Raw genomic sequence first — 19822 nt, forward strand, 5'->3', positions numbered from 1 at the left:
TGAGTTGTATTCATTTCTTTCCACAAGAGGGCAGTGCTAACCTCAGGATTTTGAAAAACGAACAGGAAAACGGTTACTATGTCATCACTTTGCCAGTTCATTTCCAAAAGTTTGTGTTATCTATTTAGGTGGGCTACTTACAGTGCAAAAAGGTTTTCTTTTCCCCAGAGAGCATTATGCACATTGTGCATGGGCTCACTACTGCAATTGCTGCATTTCTGACCTACTCAAGATAGAGAGGCTTTTTTCCCACCCCTTGAACTTTGTATTTTATCTTTCACATCTCAGTGCTGCCCAGTGCTGTCCTGACAGTGCAGTCTTGACTCAGTTTCCTGGCTTAGCCTTCAGAATTGAGGTGAGAAGGGAGAACTTGCAATATTAACATAATGGTGTTTGGGCTGAAAAAAAGCTGTATCCTTGGCTGAAGCCTGCCTTCAGTTTCCTTTGGTTGCTGGCAATTGCTCTCTTCAGTGTATTAACTGTTCATAATAATTCTTTTAAAGTCTAGGGAAAATGCAGATTAGAAAAAGGTATCTCAGACATTAATTTGAAATGAGAATTTCAGTCTAGCACCAGAGTAGGTGTCCTACAAGACACACATTACACTTTGTTGGTCACTTGGGGTATTTAAAACTTGAAACATTTTTCTCTTCATTTTCTGTCATGTGTTCCTTTGAAACTGCAACCATGTCTCTTGTCATCCGAGCCTCTGCTTGCATTAGTGCCATGAACACTTTCATTTAAAGGCACTGAAAGAACCTAGAGAAACCATCACATTCTTCTCTCTCTGCACCCTTTATGTGAAAGCCAGAGCTGTCTGTGCTTCTTAACAGACCTGGTTTGGAATGTTGGATTTACTCTATGGCTAAGGAACCACATCAGAGGATGTGGGAGTGTGTAGTTCTAGATTATAAATCACCCACAAAGCTGTTTCAGAAGATGTTCCTATACCATCCATATCCAATTGCCCAAATGGCCGGGCTTAGCTGAGTGGGAATTATTTGAGTAAATAAAGCCCCTTACTGTTGGTTTAAGTTTTGTTTCAGTTCACAAAGCAGAAACTGCTGCAGATCAGTAGTGTACAGCTGATGGCAGCCTGCCATGTGCCACTGAACAGCAAGGCTGGGAGCCACGCTAGCTGAGAGCTTCTCTCTCCTTGTGGATGTCTTTCCTGTCTTATTGCTTGGTGCAGCAGTGGGTTTGTGTGGACCACAAAAAGAGTTTTGTCCTTATTCCCCTCAATCCTGCATGTTTACTTCACCTCAGAGGCTGTTACAATGCACCTTTTCAAATAGATTATCTAGATGGTCGATATTTTGTTTACATCAGTACAACTCTTCTTTTTATCCCTTCATCCTCTGAAAGGATGAAATATTTCAAAACCTGGCAGGCCAGAGCCCAGTGCTGGTAAACTGGACTGAAAGGCTGACTCTCCGTGACCGTGACAGCATCACAGCATCATCTTTGTTGCAGTAACAAAGTGAAACAATTTGCCTCTCCATATGGTTAAAATACAAGGTTATGCTAGAATGCTTGTAGCAGGAAATTCCTGAGATTTGGGAAAACGCAGAAGCTGTGTGTGCACAAGGACGGGCAGCATCAGTGGGCCCTGAGGAGCACAGGTGACTTCAGCGGTTGGATTTGGCACAGTGACAACACAAAAGTGTTGGGAATTTAGCTGCTAGAAAACGGAAAAGTACAAAACCGTGGCTAATTCCAAGTCCTGCACCTGCACAGATAGCAGTGTCCTTGGGCCTAGCTGTAGTAGGATAACAAACAGTGAGAGAGACATGAGAAAAGAGAGATGTAACCCCTAAGGAATGAGGATGAGTTAATGCTATAGTTTAACCAATGGATTGCTTGGCTTGCAGAATATTCATAAGCTAATTATTTGCTGTGTAAGTGTTTGATACTTACTTTAATAAACTGGACCAGAAAGACCTGAGGGACCGGGACTGGACTGGACCTGAAGGGCCTGTGATGAACCAACTGGTGTCCTGGTCCCCTTCCTTCGACACAAAAGCACTTGAGAGGCAGCTCATCAGGCACAAGCAGTGCCAGCAGTTTATCCAGAGTCTGGTGCCACAGACATATTTTATGAAAAATCCTTTTGCCAGGATCTTTTTCTCCTGAGAAGCTGAGAGGCCTCAGAAACGAAATGTAAACAATGGTTATCTGCTGCTGTGGAATGCAACAGGTGCATCTGGGATCTCTAGGAGACACTTCTGTAACTCTGTGGTGGGGCAAACAGCTCATCTTCCAGATCTAAAGTGATGTAATAAATGTGTAATAAATTCAGGATTGAGTCTTCAGTTACATGAAACTTGTTGTACCTTCCCACACATACACTGCCTTGTCATGTCACTCATCCACACCAACAATCCTTTAACTAGCTGCCAGAGATTTTCCATATTGTCTCTAAATTGCTGTTGGACAAAAAGGTGGTACTGAAAAGGAAGAAGCAATTATCCCTGTAATAAAGATGTGAAAACCCCTATCCTCAATCAGTGATGTAAATAATCCTGCTTAGACAAAAATCTCCAGGAAACAGCAGGAGGACAGAATGGACTTCCTATAAAGAGCAATAAGAGATAACACAATTACATTTCCAAACTAGTTTTGAATGGCTTCCAGCATGATGAGTCATATTTGACATTATACAATAATAATGATTTTTTGTAAATAGTTTTACATTATTTATCCATTTTAAGATTAGGCACAGTTTATTCACAGACGTCTCCCATGGGGTTTGGTCTGCAAGGACTTTGAGAAAAGGCTTTGTTGTAGCTGCTATCACTGGAAGTTTTTAGGACTTCAGCCTCCCCAATATTCACATTCAGCCAATTTACTCAGCAAGACAGTTAAAATCACTGCATCATGGAAAATGCCCTCAGTTTGTCCTGCCCCTGTCACTGCAACAAGGGCTGTGTGCCTTTGAGCAAGATTCTGCTGCTCAGCTTCAGCTTTATAAATTGAGCCACAGATTCCCAACAAATTTTCCAATTCCTACATTGCTACAGGACCTAATTCACGCTGAAAATATAATTACCAGATTAGTAACACTTACCTCCAACCCCCTCTTCCAGACTAACCAGCTTACAGCATTTCTTTGGTTGTTTATTTTATTGATGCTTTCATTTCCTCCTCTGTTATTCACACCCACATCAATGCAGTCAAAAGCAGCAAGTCCCACCTGCATGGTTTTACATCAGGTGGTACTGGAAATACTTTAAAATAAAATCCTATAGTCTCCCATTCTAGAACTGGCAAAGCTGAAGTTTTCAGTCAGGAAGTGTTTTAATGTGATTTTTTAAAGACATTTGAGTACCTCAAAACAAAAAAAAGAGACTATTTTGACACGTACAGTCCAAGCACATAAAGGGATTCATGTTTAGTTAAAAATCCCTGTTTGGATTTACTGGGACTGTTGGAGTTTACTATTAAAATAAACTTATGAATACCTTTTTTTCCAATTATCTGCTCTGATTTATTAATATGTAAACAACCACAAATATTTAAAAAACCAACATCATAATAACAACACAAACTTAAGTCTTGGATGATGGAAATAAAGATTGAACTTGAAGATCTTGGAACTCTTTTCAACCTCAATGATTCTGTGAAATCCAACTAATTATGTTTAACAACCTAGCCATTATTTCTAAACAAACATCTCACATTTTCACGAGTGATTTCTTTTTCCTTCCCTTTCCACTTGAAAACAGATCTCTGAGTGCTTATATTAAGATCATGATTTTTTTTCAGCTATACTACATTTTTTATAAAATTATGTTGCTTGTGTTCTGCTTTTTGCCCCCTTAAGGAGGACAAATGACAACTGCTATGACTTCCTATGGCTTTTCAAAAGATCTATTGCTCCATATGCATTTAATCTCCCTAGAAAGTGTTTAAAAATAAGAATAAAAGGCTGTAACTTTGGAATGATGTCCTGCTGCTTTGTCTGCTGCACCAAGCAATTGTGAGCTGTTTGTATTCAGCAGGTATTTTTGGATGGTCAGGTAGCTTTTCCACAGAAGTGAGACACAATGTGCTGATCTTAATAAGGCATGCAACATGAAAGATGGGCTTGATCCTTCCTAGCCCACAGACATTTTTCTGTTAAAGACCACAGGAACAGATCATAAGACCATTAAAAAAAAATTAACATCAGAAAATAGAGAAAAATACCAGTCAGGACTAAAAAAATATATATTTACAGGATGCTTTTGAATTTTTTTCCCTGTGAATAAAAATCAGTTTAAAAAAAAAAAGGGTATTTCTGTGTTATCTGTTTGTTCCTTTGTGCAGCTCATTATTAGGGCAGCGAGCTGTGCTAATAATGCTAATAATGCTGTGCATTGGAGGCATCCAGTCAGTAGCAGCAAAGTGCTGCCACATTTCTCCTCACAGAGAAAAGCAAGGCACAGATTCAGTTTAGATTAAATATATAATATATATTACATAATATATATAATTACATAATATATATATTACATATAATATATATTATAATTATACATTATATAATAATATATAATTAAATATATAATATATATTAAATAATATATTAATGTATATATTAATATAATATATATTAAATATATTAAATATATAGATTTAATATAAAAATATATATTAAGTATAATATAATAAAGTAATTAATCAGCCTTTTGATATCCATAGACTCCTCCTCATCATTCTCTCCCCCTCGTCGGAGTCGCCTTTGATTTACAATAGCAAAGCAGAGATGAGTGATCACAAATAATAAGAGATTCAAAATGTAGGAGTATTTTAAAAATTTTATTTCATTTTTAAATTTATACAGTCAGTGAAACAATCCTATAAAATGATTTTTCTAGGATGTTACAAGGCACATAAATTACCAAATATAAACATAGAAAAGTAGCCAAAATAATGAACTAAGCCCACATACACCTTTAGCTCTATTAGAGGTGTGTGAATGATTTTTGAGGATGCGAATCGCTCTATTTACAGGGTAATGAATATTTCACATTTAACAATAACCAACAACATTAAAAAGAAGGGGGGGAAAGTTCATATCCAAGAACAGAGCCATGTTTTGTGACTCCAGAGGGACTCCTTGGTCTGAGGCTGTCACTGCTCCCCTCGTGGGCTGCAGAACATCCCTGCCATGACCCAACAATGACAGAGCTTCCACATTGGGCAGCTGTGTCAAAACCAGACAGGATCCACACACAGATCAAACACTCAGCACTGTCTCCAGCTTTAAATGGTGTGAAATGGTTTCTTGGGCTTTTTCTTTAAAGTAATGGCTTCGAGAAGTTGTTTGGCATGCAATAAGCCATTATATTCTGCTAATTAAGAAAAGATTGCAAAACATACAAATAGTCAATTTTTATTTCATTTCAAGAGACATTACCAAATAATTTCTCCGAGTACCCAATTTCCACCTGCATATATATATTTCAACTAGACTAACAGTCAGGGATTCAAAGTAATAAGATTTGGTACAAATATAGTTTATTGTGTATTTTCTTCTATTAACAGGATCCACTCCTTTATGTAGCTCTAAGTATACATTCACATAATAAAGAGTAATAATTTGGCTAAAAAGATATGTCTATTTATTATCCGATTGTAGTAATTTGCCTATCAAGGGTAATTTGCTATAAAAGATACAGTACTAGAAATAAATAGTTCTAAATTCAAAGATCTTCAAAATGGGGTGTCATTTCCAGTCTGTGTTAAATTTTCCAAAGTCCTTTTAAAGCATTAACTAAATTCACTACACTTAGGAGAATAATTTGGACTTACATACATGAAGTCCCGCTCACATGAGAAGCTTATTTCACTTAATTTCCTTCTTGGTTTTGTAATGGGCAGAAACAACCAGATAATTGTCTGGATTCATGTCCCTGATGTTTGGAGACTTGCTCTGGACCGGAGATGTTTTCCCGTCCACCCTGGAGATCTGGAGCATTCTGCACGGGTCGTGCTTCAGCAGGTAACCCGCGAACGTCTCCCAGCCGCCTCCCACGCGAACCATCACGTGTTTGTTGTGCAGCATCTGCAATCACACACCAGGGAAAGCACAAACGCTCCTGAGGCAACCACTCACAAAGAAATCACACTTTGTTGCTGTAAAAACCTGCTTGCTTTCATTGAAAGCCAAAAACATATGACGGTAGTACACAAAAGGAAAGGAAATATTGTACAATAAAAGGAAAAGAAATAGTAGAGTGGGTTTTATTTGCATTTTTGTTGGGAAGGATGAAAGTTTGACAAGGAAGTCTCAGAGATGCTTGGCAGAGAGACTTTTAAATGTGGAGTCTGATGAAGGAACAGAGATGGAAGCAAGTTTTGATATGGAAGAAAAGAATTGCTGAGCCAGTCTCACTGGATAACCAAGGAGGCAAAGGGTGTGTGAGTTAGAAGGGGTTTTATGGCTTAGAGCAAAGGATAAACCCACCCCAAACAAGAAAATGTTTTTACCAAGCAGAAAAATAGCACAGGCAAACAAGCCTGCCAATGTTGCAAATAGAAAAAAGGTCTCAGAATTTTCCACTGCAAGAAAACTGAAAAACAACTTCCAGCTCAAACTGTAATGTACTGACTTTTAGTGAATGCAGAACAGTAACATGAATATGGTAATTACAGCAGTTATGATGGGCTATAGATAAAGTTAAGGTATAGATTGGTTCTACTGTGTTAAGATGCTCAGCAAAGAAAAGTATATAATGCATTGTAACCTAAAGATGCATTGTAACCAAAAGGAAAGTACAGAATGCAATGTAACCAAAAGAAAAGTATAGAATGCATCTGTAACCTAAACTAAGGGTGCAGCTGGAGCTGACAGCTGTGGGCACAGCTCTGCCACCCACCACCCTGGATTGCTGTATATAATAAATTACATTTTGGAGATACAATAAACTGCATTTTGGAGAGCAGCTGGAGTCCCACATCTCTCATTCAGGCTCTTACACATTTTAAAAGTAAATTAAAAAAAAATTAGAAAATGAGATGTTATTTTAAACTAAAGATTTTCATATTTTATGTAAATAAATGCCACATGTTCTTCTAGTCCTATAGCATGGAGTCTTTGTGTTCTTCATGGGTTTAGTAGAAATATGTCAGGAACATTAATACTTAAAGATTATTTTTTTAAAATATATTAGTAAAGACACTGTTTTATACTGAATTGAAACTGGCTTTTCCTTACAGGAGTAGCGAAGGGCAAGCAACCAAAACAATTTCCTCTATCTCTGAAAAATTTAAGAAAAAAATTAAGAAAATGAAGTTACATTTATTTTAACAATTAAGTCTTGCTGACAGTACATTCTAGTAAAATAGTTTAATACCGTAATTAAAATTATCCAATGAGGTACATCAGAAGTATTTTATCTGGGTTTCGAAACACCTGAATTTTCTATTTTATTTAATTAAAATAAAATGGTAATTTATTTATTTAAATTAAATAATAATAATAATAATAATAATAATAATAATGATGCATTTACAATAATATTAAAATTAATAATACTAAATAATAATAATAAATTTATTAAAAATTATGTAATTAAGATAAAATTTTTCTCCAAGTGCCAGTACATCTTTTCCCTTGCCTACCCTTGAATTCAGTTGGTGATTTTACTAATTTCTCTCTGTTGTTTCTCCATGCAGAACAGAAAAATAAATTCTAGTGAGGTATAATAAAGCAGCACATTCTATATTTTATTGGTTTATTTTATAACCAATGTGAATGCCAAAATTAGAAGTTTTCTAAGTTCATTCAAACAGGGATGCAAATTTTCAGAAATTTATAGGTAGCTGTTTATTGCTACATGAGGTTTTTCTACTTCTCTGAGAATTCAGTGACCTGAAAACACCCGAGTCTGTGACAGGCTCCTGATTATTTGCTTGCAAGCCAAATGTAGGCATTAAAAATATCTCATTAGCAAAGATTACGCAACTTCATCACTAGAATTCCTCATAAAATTTATAGCAAAATCCTGATTTAATCATCAGCCAGGTTCTATTTAGATACAGTCCTATTTTAAAAAGTTTATAGACACTGTAGCATAAATATTCTAAAAGGCAGTAGTGCTGTTACACACAGGGAACTCCCTCACACACAAGGAATAATTCCCAGCAGAATATGGAAGAAAATCAGCTTCCAGTGGGAAAGCTGGAAAGCTTCCCTCCAACTACACTCTCTTGGCTTTCATTCCCCTTTTGTCACGGAATTTGTGTCTTCTTAGAGAAATGTTTTAGTCTAATAAAACAATAAAGCTTATTTTAGACTTTTAAGGAGTCACTTATGTGCCTGAATGCACATCCAAGGGATTAAAACTAAATCCCACCTCTACAAACCTGAAAAAGTGCAAATTATGTAGCCAATTCCAGGTACTAATTATTCATCCATACTGAAGTAATCTATTTGCAGTTTATTAATGTATATTTTGGCAGATGATAATTTATTAGTCCCTTCCAACCTAAATTACCCTAAAAATAAGTAAAATTAAGTCTTTCTCCACCTGAAAACCAGGAAATATGCACTCCTCATTTTCCCTTGTCATCCCTCATTAAGCCACGTTTTGCCCAGCTCCCCTCTTTATATAGGATTATACAAAAATGTTTTGGATAAAAATGTCTTCTAGTTTTAAAAGTTCCACATGATGCAACCTCAGCCATCACACATGGATTTGTTTGAGGAGCAGCTCTGACTTTCTGTGTTGTCATCCTAAAACCCCAATAAAACAGCCTGCACTTCCTCTCCCTTCAGACACCATGGCAATGACACGGAAAATCGATGGCTCTCTGGATTAACATCTCCCTCTCATTTTTGGGAAGTTATACGTTGTAAATCACACAAAACAAACCTCTCTTAGTTGGAAAAAACGTTATAAAAAAGCTCAGACTGAAAAAAATACGTCAAGAACATATGTTAATTGCTTGTCACAGTGTTTCTAGCTGTGCTACAGTTTGGTTTAAGAATTAACATACTTTCTGAATTATAAAGAATTTTATTTTAATGTTACATCTTGGCCTGCATCAAACACATCAACAGGTACCCACTTAATTCATTGAAACAACCTGTTTCAGATCAAAAGGACAAACAGACTTTGTTTACACAAACACACTGCAGACAGCTCTTGTCATTTAGAACAGGAAGTGAATTGCTTCCACCCAACTCATCTTTATTTAATTGATTGGCCACTTTGCTTGTGTGTGGATTTCTCCTTTTTCCAAACTGGTATTCCTGTCCATTTGGCAACGGCCTCCATTTTCAAAGCCACTCCTTTCTGTGAAAAACTTAAGCAAACAAAGGTAAGCAAAGTGGAGTTAAAATGAGACTGCCTTTGTCTTTTGGGATTCAGTTTCTTTTCAGGCCTTTTATATTCCATTTGTTAGTGCCTTAGAGATTAGGACCTCCTTTAAGATTTCTACCTCATGACTTCCCAATTTATTTTTGCAGTAATTTCCCAAGTTGTTAAACTACCTTATCAGTCAAAAATCTTGTTTTTTATAGTGTTTATGGAATACATACATACATATATATATGTATATGTGTATATATATATACACACACACATATATATATATATATATAATGCTACTATAAGATGTCACGTTTTTAGTGCAGCACTGGTAACACAACTGGGAATAGAAAACATCTGTGCTGAAGACAGGCAGAAAAGTAAGTGGCTAGTGATTCCAGTGAAATCAGACTGCTGGAGCTCAAAAACAAACACTTCATATATTACTATACCTTCCTGGTATGACCTATATTATTTTAAAACACTGCTTAAGCAACTTATAATTCATACACGATTGCAAATTACTCCTAGCAGGAAGGCAAGTGGGACCTGTAAAATGGTTTAAAAATCTGGGAACAGGGCTCCCAAGTATCTCAACCCTGTGCCTTTCACCATTACACAGAGCTAAATCCTGCTCCACTCTTTTGGTTTGTGCAGAAAGCAAATCTCCACCAAGCCTCACAGCAATATGAAATGAAAACAAAAATGGACTTAGATTTAGTCACAGCTCAGGAAACTAGCCTGTAATCAGGTCAGAAACCCAATACCACGGGGAAAAAGTTTGTAAATTGTTCCTAGAGAGTTGCCCTAGAAGAGGTACAGATGTGGAAAAGGTGATGGCTTACTTCCATCTGGGTTTAGGAAGGTCTGAAAGAAGCAAACATATTTGATCATGAAGACACAGCGTGTCTAAAACTGACTAGGATGCTAAATTATTAAAGCCCTATGTGATCTAAGAGAAATAAGTCGTTTCACAAGGCTCCATTTATAGCAGGGAGCAGGTAAATGGCATGTTTGCAGGGTATCAGGAACAATGCACCAGAAAAATCTTCCATGTGTTGTATCAGAACATCACTCTAGGACAGCACCACAGCAATTGCTGAAAACAGCACTCTGATAAATCTAACAGGGTATCACTGGAGATCAGCCAGTTGTGGGGTGTGAGAAGTACATCAGCAGCAGGGTGGTGACAGAATAAGGAAGCAGAAAAGATATTGCACTTAATGAAGCTGCTAATTTCTGCTTCCAGACAATAGCAGGCTCATTGAAATAATTATTCCAAGTCTTCCTGCCTAACTAACTGAAATTGAAATACATTTTTGTACCGATAAAAATAACATGACAGTTTGGACATTTGAAATTCTTAATTCTTGATTTCGTTTTCCCTCAAACCTTACATTTGGCTTCTGTCTGAAACTATTTTATAGAATTTGGAAATAGCATGTGTTTAATGTCTAACACTGGATCTTGCTTTACTGTTTGAAAACAGCATAGGTGAGCACTGTGTGCAAGAAATAACACAGAGGCAGAAATAAACACAATTCCTGTTCATTAAGAACAAGTGCATTTCTGACAAGTGAAGGCATTTATGCCTTGGACAGAGATTAATCATGTCAAGGAGAATTATTTCTATGGGATTCATGCTCAGAATGGCATTTGCAAGTAAAGGAACTGTGCATTTCCAAGCACTTTGGGTGACATCTGGCGCATTGAGCTCTGAGGGCAATTTAGGTGACACATTTTTGTTTCTCACTCTCAGGACACAAATGTCTGGGCCAGCCACAAGGAGGACCCTGTCCCTACCAACTGAAATGTGTGATATTGAGCAGAAATCTAGTTGCTCTTAGCCGCAACACTGACTCATAAGAAATATTTTATGCAACACTCAGCAGAAGAGATGATATGGCAAACAGATGAAATACAAAAAAAAGAAATCAGACAGAGTTTATGAGAGCAAGTGAAAGTGTCAACTTGCAAATGGTATGTCTGGATGGAGTTATGGAAAACCAGATGTAGTAAAATCAAATAATAGAGGGAGGGGAAGACTGTATTTAAGAAAAAAAAATTAAAAACATTAGCATGAGGCTGCTAAAATAAATTTATGAGAGATTTCTTAAGAAGAAGAAAAAGACCTTACTCTTACCTTTGAATAAAAACCCAAACAAACAACTAATTTTCTTAATTGCAATGATTAATCTTTCTATTAGCATTTGGGGCCCTGAAAAGTTTCTCTTAAGGAAACCCAAATAGCTAGAGGCAATTCTCTCTCACTTTCTAAAGTCAATTAAGTTTTTACCCCCCAAGAAATACCTCTAAATTAATGTATTAGAGCAGTGAGGTACTATTCAGAATAAGTTAGAGGCAGAACTTAACAAGAAGTAAAAACATGAGTTCCATCTATAAATTGTGCACAAATGTAAAGCAGAAACTCCACTGAATACAAAAAAGATTTAATTTTACCCAGACTATCAAGATTCTCCTAAGTTACACTCCTTTAAGGATGTTGAGTCACTTACAGAGTGTATTCATGCAGACTGATCATCTGTTCGGATTTTGCCACTGAATTCAGCTGATCTAGGGTTTCATCCTGCAAATGTGCGTGGGCTGCATGCGAACATGCTCGTGTTACAGGATTGCAGAATACATGGAAATGTTCTCCTGAATCCTGAAGTGCCATCTGTTCTCCAGCTATTTTATCAAGACTCATTCTGTCTCTTCTAATTTTCTGCCTCAAAACAGCCAAATAAGAGAAAGTACATCCTGCAACTAAACAAAAACCTGCACATCTTCCTCTACAGAATTATTCCCACTGCCTGCCTCTGGAAGCAATGTAAATGTGGTGACAGATGTTTTAGGTCCAGCACAGACTGATTTCAGTTACCACATACATCCAACTGCAGCAATCTGTGTGTTTCCCTGTCTGGATATTTTTATTTTTTTCTTTTTTATCTTCCAAATTGCTTCAAACAGCTACTTTCAAGTGTATGCAAGATTAATGCAGAAGCTGGAGTTAAAATGCTTACTTGTTTCTTTTATTATGCATCCCCATCCTCTGGGATAGCAGTACAGCAAACCCAACAATTCCTTCCCTGTAGTTGTGATATTTGTAATATTTGTCACAAAAGTGATTGTTGGCCATTTCCCCCAGATCACTGACTTTTACCCCCTGTTGAAATAAAGATGCTGCCAGTCCTTTAGTGGTTAAAATCATGACCCATAAACTTTATAATTATGTTTAAGGTATATTCAAAATTAAGTTTAGTTGAGATACATCCTCAAATTGACCAAAGTGTTTCAGTTTAACATGTGAAGCCTAAAACAAACAAACAATCAATCACACAAACAAACAAATAAATAGCATGTCTAGAATCATCACAATTCAATTCAGTATCTGAGTATAGCCTATCAAAAAACCCAACCCCTAACTAAACCAACCAACCAATAAAAAAATCAAAAAACCCCCACAAAGCCAAAACCATTGAAGATGTCAAGTCAGGACTGCAGTAATAAGGAAAATCACAAGGAGGCAGGCAAACATCACAGTCAATTGAAAGCATGAGAAATAGGAATAAAAAAGTGTACTCCAGTGAAATTAAGATCTCAAAATGGATAGGTAGCACTTTTTCATTTCCTCATGCAATAAAAACAAATAAAATTGAAACATTTCTGGATACCTTAACAAGGAACTGAATGCCATGTATTTTATGCTTGCAGATTTATCTTTGGGAAGAACTAAAAAATATATGAGACTGTAGAGGTCTTCTGCACTACTAGTCAGGGTCACAAATACTTTGAATTTTAGATGGTTTTCTGCCTTCTATGAATTTATTCAGGATTAGCAGCTGCCTCATTTGGTTTGGCACTATCAAGTAAGCAAAAGGAAATTCAACAGTTTTAAAGTGAGGGTCCCAACAAAAGAATACCAGGAAGATTTGAATTTTTCTGGACATTCTCAGAATTGTTTTTACACTTTCAGATGCAGAAACTACCTGCATATTTTTCCATGAATAGTTCAATAATGGCTTTGCTACTCAGGCTTTTTACTCCTTCATGGTATCACTTTCAGGAATGTCAAGTGCTGAGGTGTCTGATCCAACCCATAAGAGAAAATAATACGTAACAGCTAGAATACTATTTCATTTCCTCAAATTTATGAGATGTAGGTTTAATTATAAGCTCTAAAGACATATTTTTCACATGTCCTTCCGCAAGTAAATATATTGTAATTCTATACTTCAAGTCTCTAGGCTTGGCATAACAAGACTTACTTGTTCCAGTGCATCTGTGGCTAGTCAAAGGTAGGAACTGTGAATATGTGTGGATAAAATATCAGCATTAAAAAGCAGAGTTTCTGATGACTGAGATGAAATCAGTCAGAGGGTAGATATAGTTGAAACTAGGAGTTTTTAAGATTTAACATATGCAGAACATAACTCCTCACTGAATGCTTGCAGATGAAATTGGTCTGTGGTCAAAATTATTGAGCTGCATGTTCCTGAAGAACCTATAGTGCACAACTTCAATATGCACTAACCCCTGCCTTATTGTGACTGCAACTTATTAAATAAAAAACACATAAAGAAACAAACATGAAAGAACACTACCAACATGATGCATGGCAATGACGGCAGTTATGAAGTTTAATTAAAGTGAGATGTAAAACTGGGGAAGTTTCATTCATATGACTTCACTGGCCTGAGGAGATCATGTACTAAAATCCAGAAGTTATCCAAGAGAAGCTATAATAGGCTTACAATCACTTTATCCCTGTGCCAAAGAATGAATGTTCTTTAAAAAAGCTTTTTAAAGCAATACAATATACTAGCCACACATAAAGCCATTTGTCCTTGGTTGCTTAGCAATCCTAGAATAGAGATGCAAATAAATTCATCCAGCCTTTATTTCTGACTAATTCAAAATTACATTCTATTGTCTAATCATTGTAAATATATTTAACAATATGGTCCTTTAGAAGGAAACTATTATTTATACTATCCTCTACAAAAAGACTCATTAAAATGTGGCTATATTGAGGATATTGCTTACAAGAATCCTTTTTAATAGTATCACCAACACCAATAAAATGAGATCCATCTATTGTTTTCAAGCATGGGTTATACTTCAGTCATTTAAGCCACCTACTTTTCCTCCATCTTTCCTCTACAGGATCTTTATTTCCTGTACTTTCCATAACCTAACCCACAAGCTCCACTGAAGTCTGGATTACAGGTGAGAGCAAATGAAAACCTCCTAGGGAATGGAAGCACAAAGGAATGAGCATTGGAACAGAGAGGAGTGCAAACCTTACGTTTACAGGTGCCCCACAGCAATCCAGCACCCCAAAATGGCAAGGAGAAACCAGGGAGCTGCTGTTCTTCCAATCTCCCAGCTGTCCTGCATTCTGAGCCAGAGTATTCCTCAAAGAGCTGCAGTACAATTTTAGTGGCAGCCCAGTAGGAATTGCTGAACATTTACATTAAGGTGAAACACTGCATATGGACATTTGTTGTGGAGCAGTAGTAGCTGCTAACTCACATTCCTAAAATCAATTTGGTTAATTTGCCCAAAAACCTAAGTTTTTGGGCATCTAGTCCTAAAGAAATGTAAATTAATTCCCAATATACTGAAAGAGATTTTCTAGCCTGACTCTCTTCCAGAAAGTTCTGGAGCATGGTGTGGAGGCTTGGCCTCCTGTTGCTTCTCCACCTCCTGCCCTCGATGAGCTGCACCCACCACCCTTCCATTTGTACCAAGCAGTGAGGAACTCTGGATGCTGGACCAATGCCACTCTTTCCTTATCCTGGATTGTGTCATGTATACTTTTAAAGAAGGACGAGTACATGGATGGAAGAACAAAAAATGGGCAGAAGACTTCAGAAAAGAAAAAATACTTCCCCCCTGCCTCATATTTATACAATTCCACTTCTACAGTTTCATTCAACTTGATGTCCTTTTCTTCTTTTGAAAGATTAGGTTACAGATTTGTTACCCTGTACAAATCTGTAACCTAATATTACAAATCTGTACAGGGTTACAGATTTGTAACCCTGTACTTTCATAAGCCTGTAAGTGGACCATGGTAAGGTTAAAAACATGAGCTGACCAACATTTAAGATTAAAGGTAATAATGTGTGTAAGTCTGTATTTGCTCCATTATTTGTTGTATGTCTTGTGAACAGACAGTAATTAACAATTTTTTTTGCTTGTAGAGCAGTTATATTTGAAAAATGCATCACTGGTATATTATATTTCACTTTTTTTCCCATTATATCCTCATCATAGTCCTGAGCACCAGCAAGTCTCTGCTAACATTGTCCTTTGGCCTCACTCCAATGTCAATTCACAAAAAAAACCCCCAAAAACCCAAATCAATCAACCAAACAAAAAAACAACAAAAAAACCCCCCTTACATCTTTTAACAACACTATGTTCTCATTATGGCAAATTTCTAGCTCAATTTGCCTTTACATAGAGAACACATTATAAACAGGAGCAATCTTTATAGTTTCATGTAAATTGAAGGAAATATCTGAGAAACCCAAGGTCCCAGGACCTTGCTTCCTTTGACCCATTACTGGGAGAGGAGCAGCTTTCATGGGAAAATTATTTCAGAAAAATGGGAAAATTTTTCAGAGAAAAATATCAGTGAGGTGGCAATATTCAGATAACGTTCCTTCAACCAATACCAATTACATTTATAAGAAGTGTCAGGACTCTGTAAAATACTTCAGAAAACTCATGCAAAGCCCAGATAACCCATGATTCTGGTTGGCTGCCTACAGAGTGCCTCAGATTCCTTCTGGTTTATGATTCCTAGTTATGCTGGAAACTCTAGTCCATGTGCTTTTAGATAAAATATAATAGGCAAAGAACAGAAAAGTCTCAAGGTATGTTTTCCAGTCTTATATATGAACAGTTAAAGGCAACACCAAAATGATGAAAACAGTTACACAGAAATCTGGAAACTGTCTCCTACCTCCATGCCCTGGTTTTTAAATCAACAGAGCTACATGCAAAAGCAAGAAAATTACATTTGGAAAGTATCTAGAGGCAGATTGTTTTATTAGATCTTGCTTGAATTTAGACTAGAGGTTATTCTTTTAAATGAACAGACCTGTAATAAATTTATTTAACTCCATGAGTTTCATTAAAACGCCTTCTAATTTACACTGGGTTATGAGGGGAGAACAGGGGTGGCATAATTTCAATAATGTTTATCCTTAGGCTTAATTTTCTTTAAATAGTACAAAGCATTCTCTCAAAGTTTTCAAAATGATGTCAGTGTGAGTCTGTGGGGCATGATGTTACAAAGTTGGAATGAAATTATGTCACTGCAAATCCATGAAACCAGCATTGTCAGAAATGAACCAAAGCTACACTAATGTGTTTAAAAAAAGTGAAAATCATCTGAATGGAATGAAAAACTTTAAATAAAATTAAGATTTTGCAGATTGCAAACTATTTATCCAAGAGTGCAGTCATTGGTTTTGACTATGGGTCCAAATACACATAAATATTTGGCTAGAGAGTCACATCTAGTCCAATGCCATCTGTAGTATTTTACATATTTCAACTCTACCAGATCTCAAGTGACTTCACTAGCATGGAAGTCTTTGGGCTACATTTGGCCAGAGTATAATTAATACTGGGAATTAATACCAAGTTCATCAACAGGAGAAGAGTGAAAATGGCTGGAAAGTTTAAACTAGCATACCAAGTGGACAAAATTTACTCTTGCTGCAGTGTGAAAGCAGCAAATCCACAACTGTCACTCCCCCAGCTTCTAAAAACAGTTAACTATGGAAGTTAACTATTTCAGTTCACACACATCACTGCTTCCCCACAGTCATTACACCCATTTTCTGAATCTCCTTGCCACATCTGCATGTATATCCTTACACTATTACTCCATTAATACTGAACATAACTAAACATACAAATTAGAAGTATTTTATTTCTCAGCCACATTAATCTTCCTATTGTCCTAAACTGTGCACATATAAATCACTTCAGATGGTGAAGTGATTCAGGCTTTTTTTTTATTCAGGCTTTTATTCTAAACAGTTTAGCACAAAATAAATTTCAGCTGAAATTAGTCTCATCTAGTTTGGTGTGTTAATGCTGAATTTTTAAGTGCTTTGACCCAAGACAAGATATTTTACATGGACATGAAACTGCCAGAATTCACCAGTTTGGTAAATTTGGGCAATAAAAGACAAAATACTGATTTTCTTGTTCTCCACAGCCCTACTTTGACAGCACATCTGATACTAACTTTGTTCATAATCCTCACTTTTCCATGAGACAGATCCAGGAAAAAGCATGGTAATACTATCACTTTTGTTCTGTGGAATTCCAAGTTTATCTTTGGAATGCTTTCCAGGAGTTTACTGTACTTTCATGACGCTTGTGAGTGGCTGACCAGGTGCCAAGCCCTGAAATCCATTTGAAGTGCAGTAAATGTTACCAAAAAACCCACACTTCCTTGGCATGAAATTTTAAAGATAAAAAATTGATGGGGTTAAAAGGAGAAGCAATCAGGCTTAAAAAATGCACAGATTTTTCACATTGTGCTATTTTTCTGTGGGCAATTTAATAATTTTAGGACTCTGGTAACTCTCTTGACACAGGAATGAATTATTTAAAGTTAGTATTAGTAATTCAGTTTAGTTTTGATAGCTGCTAGCTGTAACCTGACAGCACTTCAGTTCAGTCCCATGGAAATTCCCTGTTGTATATATTCTAGCATGCTGGATCTCTTTGCACTCATCAGTTTTATATCTTTCTGCAAATACCAGAAGAAACATCGTTCTAGGTTCTGGCAAAGATCTTGGAAAGGGAGAAGGTGCTAGTTGCCAAAAAGACACTGATTACTCTAACAGAGTAGCCCAGAGTGTCTGTCCTTTCCCTTTTAATATGCAAACTTGTTTCTGATTTAGAACGGATTCCTGGCAAAGGTGTTTTCCTCAGAGCTCATTTGTGGATAGCTGGGCTCTGTGTCGACTCTCATCTCAGAGAACACAAACCACTTTTCACTTACTCAGAAGCATGAATAAATTTTACAACATTTAGTCCTGCATTTCAGGGCAGGAAGGCAGTGAGCACACATAACAGGAACAGAAGCAGTGCTTCTATTGCATGTATGCTTTTAAATCATGATTGCAATAGCAAGAATTATGTAAAACTCATTTTAAAAAATGTAACCAAAAGAAGAGCTGTGTTTAGACAAATCCAGTGTGTACACATGAAGTATGCAAGTATCCTTGCATCCTTCAATACTTCATCCTTAGATTTAACTTCTTTCAGAGATGTACTTTTTCATTACTGCCAGAATAATAGATTTTCCTTTGATAAGGTGGTCAGGTGATGCTTTGGTAAAGCCTGGAAAAGCAATGGAAACATTCTGGAGTGAAATTCTCAAATACTGTCTGTTGCTCATTGCTGCTGCATCTGCACTGTGCAGCAGACAGTGCTTCCTGTGCTCCACACCTGGATGGTGCGCCCTGGCCGCATCCTAATCCATGAGAAGGAAAATTCTTTTTTAACCTTACCTCTCCTCCTATTTTCAGGTTATCACAGAAGAGGCTCCATGCTCCATCTGAACATTTAAGAAACCCTGTGTGTCCAAAATTTTATCTACTTCATTTTCTAAACACAGACCTGACTAGGAACCACTGCTGCAGTTTCTAAAAATTTCAGTTGACTGTCTACAGGTCTGCTAAATCTTTAAAGCTTTATTCCATTTTTATTGAGGAACCAGTTTCCCAACTGGCACTGAGCAAAAGTAATTTCTACAGAATCTTTGTGCACTGATGTCTTCACAGTGTCTCTCCCTATATGTAGTTTAATAGATACTTTTTATTATAGTGCATTTCTTCTGCAAAACAGTTTGACTAGATTCAAAATTAGCAGACATGAATATTTCAAACTCAGGGCGAAACCAGAGAAGGTTAAATCAACATTTCCTTCTTGCATTTGCCATACTTAAAGGGTACAGTTCTCCCTTTTAATTCACCTGGATGACTAAAAATTACCCAGTTAACATATTAATCCTCCTTGATGTATTTTGAGTTGACATCACCTAAATTTTTAAATTTTTAGTTAAAGGACTGTGGTTTCCCAGATAGTAGTGTGGCACATGTGCACTTGTATGCACCCATGAATAACTGTGTTCACACAAACACACTCACATAAAATACATGAAGTACCCTGTGCACAGGTAAGATGGGGTATAAAGCACACAACAGCTCCTAAATGCAAACATATGTGTTAAGTTGGTAGATCATAATAGATCTTCATAACATTTTTCCACTTTTATAATATTAATAAAGCAAAATGAATGTGTGTTGTAAAACAAAGCTTCTTCAGACTGGAGAATCTATTTAGTATTACCTTTTGTTCTAAAATGACTTTGCTTTTTAAACAGTTTTTGTTATTATGTTAATCTTGAAAGTAAAAACTAATTGTTAACTAATTGTTAACTTTTAGTTCTATTTCAATCATGGATAGCCCCACACAGTAGC

The 19822-nt window shown here is 36.5% G+C and overlaps 1 protein-coding gene across 5 annotated transcripts in view; it reads right to left on the reverse strand.

Annotated features, from left to right (window-relative positions):
* Positions 1-4781: 4781 nt before the first annotated feature.
* Positions 4782-19822, reverse strand: part of GAS2 (growth arrest specific 2) — a 74322-nt gene continuing 59281 nt past the window's right edge. For all 5 annotated transcript variants that reach the window (XM_064714221.1, XM_064714223.1, XM_064714219.1 and 2 more), the window contains exon 8: positions 4782-6049. In XM_064714221.1, the coding sequence (XP_064570291.1) occupies positions 5831-6049 (219 nt within the window). In that variant the 3' untranslated portion in view covers positions 4782-5830. The remainder of the gene's footprint in view (positions 6050-19822) is intronic.

This window comes from Zonotrichia leucophrys, chromosome 5, assembly GCF_028769735.1.
Source record: "Zonotrichia leucophrys gambelii isolate GWCS_2022_RI chromosome 5, RI_Zleu_2.0, whole genome shotgun sequence".
NCBI lineage: Eukaryota > Metazoa > Chordata > Aves > Passeriformes > Passerellidae > Zonotrichia > Zonotrichia leucophrys.